Source organism: Oncorhynchus tshawytscha, linkage group LG21 (assembly GCF_018296145.1).
Source record: "Oncorhynchus tshawytscha isolate Ot180627B linkage group LG21, Otsh_v2.0, whole genome shotgun sequence".
Lineage (NCBI taxonomy): Eukaryota > Metazoa > Chordata > Actinopteri > Salmoniformes > Salmonidae > Oncorhynchus > Oncorhynchus tshawytscha.
The window spans coordinates 10110619-10119115 of NC_056449.1; the positions used below are offsets into that span (position 1 = coordinate 10110619).

An 8497-nucleotide genomic window follows, 5' to 3' on the forward strand; every position below is an offset into this window, starting at 1 on the left:
GCATAATTAAATTAATAGACAAGTATTCAAAGTAGGAAGAGACTGTACAGTACATGTAAAAAACAGACTTGGCTTTTACATTTTTGCAGAAGCTCTTATCCAGAGCAACTTATCGTAGCAATTAAGGGTGAAGTGCCTTGCTCAACAGATTTTTCACCTAGTCGGCTCGGGGATTTGAACCAGCAACCTTTCAGTTACTCTTATCCACTAGGCTACCTGCCATAGCTTCTTGGTAACAAGGGGGAATGTAGATGTCTCACGGTACTACATACTTATAACACTGTTTTAAAGTGTTAGTGGTGATAAGGAGGCTGTGCGGTGTAAAGAACTTTAAAGTACTACTTAAGTCGTTTTTGGGGGGGTATCTGTACTTTACTATTTATATTTTTGACAACTTTTACTTCCTAAAGAAAATAATGTACTTTTTACTCTATACATTTTCCCTGACACCCAAAAGTACTCATTACATTTTGAATGCTTAGCAGGACAGGGAAATGGTCCAATTCACGCACTTATCAAGAGAACATCCCTGGTCATCCCTACTGCATCTGATCTGACGGACTCACTAAACACACATAAATAAAAAAGCAAGAAAAAGATGTCGTCTGGTTTGCTTAATATGAGGAATTGAAAATAATGTATAGTTTTACTTTTACTTTTGATACTTAAGTATATTTTAGCAATTACATTTACTTTTGATACTTAAGTATTTTTAAAACCAAATGCTTTTAGACTTTTACTCAAGTAGTATTTTACTGGGTGACTTTCATTTTTACTTCACTCAAGTATGGTAATTGGGTACTTTTTCACCACTGTTTTCTGAACTCAACCGTACTCCCACTTCTTCATTCTCTTAAACATGACATTGACCGAACAGCCTTATAGGAACTGAATTTCTCACTCAGGTCTGAGCTCTGGCAAGAGGCCCCTTCGTTCACCCTGGACAGTAGTCATCCGTGTCTGAAATGACAGAACAGCATCCAAAGAAAGTACAGCTGTGTAGTGGCCAGCCTAGGGCTATTAACTGTTTCCTTCCTGTTTATATTATGGAGGTTAGGCATATCTATATGATGCCCCATAGTTGTCCATATGTATAACCCACTATCTCATAGGTTCAACGCTGGCTTTAGGCTCTGGGTTCTTATAGACCAGCATGATCTCATGGTTCTTTTTGGGGCGCTTTTTCAGGCAGGCAGCAGAGAGGCTGGTGGTTGTCGGTCTATTTCCAGTGAGAGCTTTGACCAGCTTAGAGCGGTAGTGATCCCCAGCCAGGAAATACAGGAGGGGATCAATACAACTGTTCACACTGGCCAGAGGCCTGGTGATCTTATAGGCAAAGTTGACGATGTTCAGGAATTCACATTTGGCATTCAGTACACGGTAGGTATAGTAGAGGGTGCGTGTGATATGGAAGGGTACAAAACACACGGCGAACACCACCAGCACCACCACAATTAGCTTGATGGACTTGGTGCGGGAGGGTGAGTTCTGCTGGCTGGACGAGAGCCCCCGTCTGGGCCGACACAGAGCCAGTGCCATCAGACTGTAGCAGACCATGATAACCATGAAGGGGACGCCGAACAGCAGGACCATGACCGCAGAGCTGTAGTCCACATACTCCTCAAACTGCTCGGGATTGGTCGTATCGTGACACACCGTGTCGTTGTCCCTCTGGCTGGTGGTGACAAAGATGAGGTTGGGCACCAGACACGCCGTGACAGCAGCCCACACCATTCCACACACGGCGTGGGCATGGCGTGGCTTCACCATGGTCAGGGCCTTGATGGGGTGGCAGATGCCCAGGTAGCGGTGGACGCTGATGCAGGTGAGGAAGAGGATGCTGCTGTAGAGGTTGGCGTAGAACAAGAAGCGGACGATTTTGCAGGCGGCCACGCCGAAGGGCCAGTGGCTGCGGTTAGCGTAGTAGTAGATGAGGGTGGGCAGCGAGAGAACGTACAGGAAGTCTGAGAGGGCCAGGTGGAACATGTAGACGGTGCTGGTGTTCCACGGTCGCATCTTGGTCAGGAACATCCACAGAGCCACAGAGTTCAGCACCAGACCCAGAACACACACCAGGCTATAGGAAACAGGCAGTAGGATGTACTTAAACTCCTCATCAAAGCGACAGGTCTCGTTGGAATAACCAGCACTCAGAAGAATGGACAGGTTCTGCACAAGGTGGCTGTTAATGGCTGAGTCCATCTTCTGTCTCTTCAGCAGAGAGCTAAGGCTTGGATTGTAATATCTGTGGAGACATTGAAAACATTTGGAATCGACATGGCATGACTCTGAAAATGACAGTTTCACCAATAATAATATATATATATATATATATATATATATATATATATATATATATATAGTATGAATTCTAATTTTGAAGCAGTCCCTGATAAAAAAAATTCTGGAAAGAAAAATATTAACAGCATGTTGTGTTAGAAATACAAATGTCTTGTTGACATATTTGAAGAATGAACTGAAGTTCAACATGCTCATAAAAGTTTACTGCACTGCATATAGCCAGGGCCGGCTCCAGGCATAAGCAATATAAGCAATAGCCTTTTTTTAGGAACTCAGTCGGGGTCGCAACTTGTTGAGAGTTAGAATAATAGAATAGACCAGGTGCAAGTTCGAATTTTGGTTGTGCATTAGCAGTTTTTCTCTTGTTTTTTCAGTCACTGACTATCACTCAATTAGCCATGTCAGCTAAGAATTTGGTATGTTAATATGTTAGTCTGCCAGTTATCTAAACGTGTTGTAATCATGGCTGAATACTAACCGGGCACGCAGGGCACATTGATTTTGTTAGTCACTCTCGCTCAGATATCTTTAAATTCGTTTTAAACGGCAAAAACACTTCACCCCACCCCATGGCAAGATGGGTATAATTGCAGAAATTGAAAATAACATGGCAACAGTTGATCATTTTATGTGTAGAACTGCATGAAATACATTTTCAAATGTACATTTTTCTCTCAGCTGTCAAAAGAGTTCCACTAAAAGATTAGGCCCGTTTGGTGTGCCACCCCAACCGAAAAGGAGAGCCTGTTCTGCTCTGCCTAACCTAAAAAAAGAGTTTTAATTTCCTACAAAGTCTATCCTGAAATGAACCCCAAATATCGAGCTATAACCATAAACTGAGAACATTGGTATTGTATCTAAATCTGTAATCTAAATAGTTCGGCGGAAGATTACAGAGAAATGCGCGCATGATTTAAAAAATATATTTTAAAAACTGACGAGGATGCGCACTTCTAGAAAACCTGGCAAAGCAATGTGACTCGTCTTAATAATTGTAATATAGCTAATAACCCGGACATAAGGGTTAACTTCAACGTTGAACTGAGATGTACAACTTACCCACCGTAGATACAAAATTGACTTGCCGAGACGGACTTGATTTGTGACCGCTGCTCTCAGCGCAGTGAGTGCACTATCTCTGCAAACGGCTTGGATAGAAATGGGATATGCATGCGTCTGACTGACTGTCTGGTCTAAAGGAAATATGCCAGGTTCTTCTCATCCTTCCCCCTGAAATACAACTCCGATATTACTGAGGCAAGTTATTCGTTTTAAACCCGATATTCAATCAATATTTTAGCATGATAATAACACTGATTTCAAATAGTGCTCAATATTAACTTTTTGATTACTTCTAGTTTGTGCCTTTTGAAGTGATGTAGCATAATTTTCACAATATTGCTTCATGTACACAGAGTGTACAAAACATTAAGAACACCTGCTCTTTCCATTAAATAGACTGACCAGGTGAATCCAGGTGAAATCTGTCATCCCGTATTGATGTCACTTGTTAAATCCACTTCAATCAGTGCAGATGAAGGGGAGAAGACAGATTTTTTTTTTTTAATTTAAAAAAAGTTTGAACCCTTACGTCAATTGAGACATGGATTGTGCGTGTGTGACATTCAGAGAGTGAATGGGAAAGACAAAAATATTTAAGTGCCTTTGAACGGGGTATGGAAGTAGGTGCCAGGAGCACCGGTCTGTGTTAAGAACTGCAACACTGCTGGGTTTTTCACGCTCAACAGTTTCTCGTGTGTATCAAGAATGATCCACCACCCAAGGGACATCCAGACAACTTGACACAACTGTGGGAAGCATTGGAGTCAACATGGGCCAACATTCCTGTAGAACTCTTTCGACGCCTTGTAGAGTCCATGCCCCGGCAAACTGAGGCAGTTATGATGGCAAAAGTGGGTGCAACTCAATATTAGGAAGGTGTCCTTAATGTTTTGTACACTCAGTGTATTTGCAGGAATTGGTGATTTCTCAAAAATAAATTATTCACATATAACTGCAACCACAAATATCATATCAAGTAGAAAAACACAAACAAAGCGGCGTATGGAGATGTGTCGGGGACCAAATTGGGAAGTAAAATTGATGAGATGTGTTGACACTGCGTGCATGTCTGACCTCCTAAGTCTGCAACTTCCTTTCAATAGAAGAGGAATCAACCCTAACAATTTCATGAGAACTGGCACATAACCAAAAGCGCCGAAAATCTTATGACTCAACACCGTCGGCGACCCACTGTGTATGAAATTGGAAACAATCTGTAATAAATCAAAGTGGAACTAACATGAACTGCGATTAGTTGTATAATGACCTACAGTAGGGCCTACTGCACTAGCCTACTAATTGACCAGGGCAGCTGTATCAATATGCAGAGTAATGCGATACTTTTATACCATTCCTGTGAAGCTCAGATGATAGCCCATGGTCCTTGCAACACTAGTGTTGTGGGTTCTAATCCCACAGGGCACCAAGAAAATATATGCACTCGCTACTGTAAATAGCCTTTGTTTATGTATTTGATTTTCCAAATGAGTGTTAAGGTTAATATACCGTGAAAGTGTTTAATCAGACTGTATTCTACCAAAAAGTATGCTACTGTTTCTCTTCAACTCTGTCCTGCTTGTCATCATTCTCATGTTACTCTACTGCCAGTCAAGCCTGATATCGGTGGGTCATTGCTACAGCTTTAAGGTTAATATTTAGACAGTTCTGTAAATGGTTGTCTCAAAGTAGCACATTTACACAGCGGTTGATCCTGGCATGACAGGAGAAATGTACTAATGACTCTGGCCACCTTTCCACGTCATCGTCATAATTTGCCGGAAACGTGAGTGATAAAATGATAAAACATGATCATAAAGAAATAAATGTGGGCAGGATGAGCATTAAGCTAATGTTGGCAGAGATGCATAGTCCAGGTGTTATCTATCAGGGAATGTCAGTTTTCACGTGACTCCAAACAGGACGGTCAGAAACTACAACATTTATGCTTTTAGTTCCATATAGCATGCATCAGATCTGGGCCCGTATTCACAAAGCATCTCAGAGTAGGAGTGCTGATCTAGAATCAGCTTTGCCTTTTAGATCACATTGAATAAGATTACATGGACAGGGGGGACCTGAACTTAAATCAGCGCTCCTACTCTGAGACGGGACCTGATTCCTGTACTGTAGCTTGTGGTATGCAGACTGTGTGTGTACGAGCCCATGTGTGTGGCCCTGTTGGGATTGTATATTTGAATATCTATGGCTCAAGTTTTCAAACGCAGCACACTGTTACACTTTCTGTATTTTGACTGTTCTACATCTTGAAAACTTGATCACTGACAAAACATTTTGGGACTGTATCAAAAGTGGAGTAATTAAACAAATACCAAAGGCTTTTGAATAGAATTTTCCTTTACCCTTTCAGATGCCCTTGTTAAAACAACATAACTTTCACGTGTGAACAATTGCTATTGAGGATTTATACTGTAAGTGACTATTTAGGGTAATTGTGCTTCTTTGGTTCTTCAAACAAATAAGGCTCATTGCAGTATCATGGTGTCATGGTGCTAATTTACTATGCATTTCTTCTGTTCGGCCGGCAGTTCTACTGCTCATATCCTGGGGTCAGTGCAGCCCCTTTAAACCCTGACCTCTGACTCATGGAGAAGTCAGAAACCCACTCAGTACCAATCAAAGGACAGGCTGACTTGCTTTATATGACAGAGAGTCAGTGTATTGTATTTTGTTTTAAATGATCAAATCCAATACCATCTGTAGTAGACTACCAGGGTGATGAGTTAGCATCAGATGAGCACTCATACAGATAATATCAATGATATTCCTCTGCTGATGACACCCAGCTATATGTGAAAACCAGTGGAGGCTCCTCAGAGAAGGAAGGGGAGGACCATCCCCCTCTGTGATAAAAAAAAAAGGAAAATATTTTTAAAAGTGAACCTTCTTAGATAAATCTATACCAAATATACGTATTCACGTCACCAAATACAGCGCATTCGGAAAGTATTCATACCCGTTCCCTTTTTCAACATTCTGTTATGTTACAGGCTTATTATAAAATCTACACTAAACAAAATTTGCCATAATGACAAAGCGAAAACACGTTTTTATAAATGTTTGAAAATGTATTCAAAATCCAAATCAGAAATACCTTATTTACATTAGTATTTAAACCCTTTGCTATGAGACTGGAAATTGAGCTCAGGTGCATCCTGTTTCCATTGATCATCCTTGAGATGTTTCTACAACTGGATTGGAGACCACCTGTGTTAAATTACATTTATTGGGCATGATTTGGAAAGGCACACACATGTCTATATAAGGTCCCACAGTTGACAGTGCATGTCAGAGCAAAAGCAAAGCCACGAGGTCAAATAAATTGTCCGTAGAGCACCAAGACAGGGTTGTGTCGAGGCACAGATCTGGGAAAAGGTAACAAAACATTTCTGCAGCATTGAACATCCCCTAGAACACAGTGGGCTCCATCATTCTTAAATGGGAGAGGTTTGGACCACCAAGTCTCTTCCTAGAGCTGGCCGCTTGGCTAAACTGAGCAATCGGGGAATTAGGGTCTTGGTCAGGGCCATAGCACTCCACCAATCAGGCTTTTATGGTAGATTGGCCAGACGGAAGCCACTCCTCAGTAAAAGGCACATGACAGCCCGCTGACGTTTTGAACACTGAAGTCCACAAGCGAAGGGAAAAGGTGAGAGGAGGAGAGCATCTGGATGCGAGAAGGAATTATACAATGATCAAGGGATCATGCTGTTTCTATGTGGCTCCTATGAAAGTGAACTGTGTTTGCATGTGATCAGGGGTGTATTCATCCCGCCGATTCTGTTGAAAAACGTTTCTTAAACGGAAGCAAACAGAACAAAACGGGGATAAACATAACCTGAATTTGTCCAATAGAAACTCATTTGAAACTGTTAGACTAATGATTACACCCTAGATCAGCTAGATTCAGGCAAAAGTGTGCAAGGTGGTATTGAATGTGCCAATGTCTGTCACCTTGACTACAAAATGTATCTCGACCTGTGCATCTACGTTGAAAAACTTTCAACCTCACGAAGCGTATAGGGAAAACTAGAGTATCATGTAGTAGCCTAAACTTATCGATGTTACATTGAGCTGGGTGAATGTAATATAAATGACAGTCACCCAATATGCTGTAATAGAAATAAGGCCATGCCCATAATAAAAAAATATATAAAAAATGTGTATCATCCTCCCTCATCTTAAACAACCCTGATCGCCCACTGGTGAAGACTGCCCCAAGTCTCTCTGCTGCCTGTGCTCGTCGAAACACCTGCCTTAAGGAGATAAGAGCTTGGATGAAGAAAAACTCCCTTCAACTTAATAGCCGCAAAACCGAGGCTCTACCCCTCACAGGTCCATTGTATCATTTCAAATCCAAAGTGCTGGAGTACAGAGCCAAAACAACAAAATATGTGTCACTGTCCCAATCATTTTGACGCTCACTGTAGACGTGTTCCTTGTTGTGTTTGTAGCGTCAGCTCTGCTTTTTGTTGTTTGTCCCTTTGTTCTTTGTTTCAGGTACCCTGTCTACTTGTGCCCTTATTTTGTGTTTTTTTATTTGATTTATTTTAACGCACTCACTGTGCATTATACATTCAGGGTATTATTATTATGGAGTGGCTGAGGATCCAACTTTTCCCAGACGTTTTTTTCTCTAACGTTAAAGGTCCCCAAGCTCCTGCGCATGTGTTAATTCTCTCCTTATGTGCTCTCCGTGCTCTACTTTTAGAGAACTTGTGAATGGTGCTTGTTTAATAAAGAAAAGATGAAAGATGAATCAATGTCTGCAAGATCCCATGAGGATAGTACTCTACATAAACTAATAAAATAGCATTGCGTTACTGTAAGACAACAAACACCACCACATTTTCCTCTCATGTGGCTAAAACTCAACAGGTCATTCCGCTAGGCAAAATAAAAAGGTTGGTTCTGTAGGCTACTACGAAACCACACTGTATAGTATAACTAAAGAAGATCTAAGCGCATATCCCAATGAAACTGATTTGAGATCAAATGGTTGGTATGCAGAAGCTGCATGGACGTTTCACCAGTAAAACGCTGCCAGTCGTGAATTATCATTCACACCTGGCAGCGAGAAATGTGAAGGGAAGGAGACCAGAAAAATATGTGCATA

At 41.3% G+C, this 8497-nt stretch overlaps 1 protein-coding gene across 2 annotated transcripts; it reads right to left on the reverse strand.

The window, feature by feature from the left end:
* Positions 1–502: 502 nt before the first annotated feature.
* Positions 503–3476, reverse strand: LOC112220631 (P2Y purinoceptor 4). Of its 2 annotated transcripts, none has more exons than XM_024382471.2 (2): positions 3361–3476; positions 503–2245 (listed from the first exon to the last, which is right to left on the reverse strand). In XM_024382471.2, exon 2 carries the CDS (start codon positions 2200–2202, stop codon positions 1102–1104), a length of 1101 nt encoding a protein of 366 aa, XP_024238239.1. In that variant the 5' UTR covers positions 2203–2245; positions 3361–3476; the 3' UTR covers positions 503–1101. The 2 variants fall into 2 exon arrangements, with proteins under 2 accessions (XP_024238239.1, XP_024238240.1); XM_024382472.2 differs by having other exon boundaries at positions 3365–3455.
* Positions 3477–8497: the final 5021 nt, after the last annotated feature.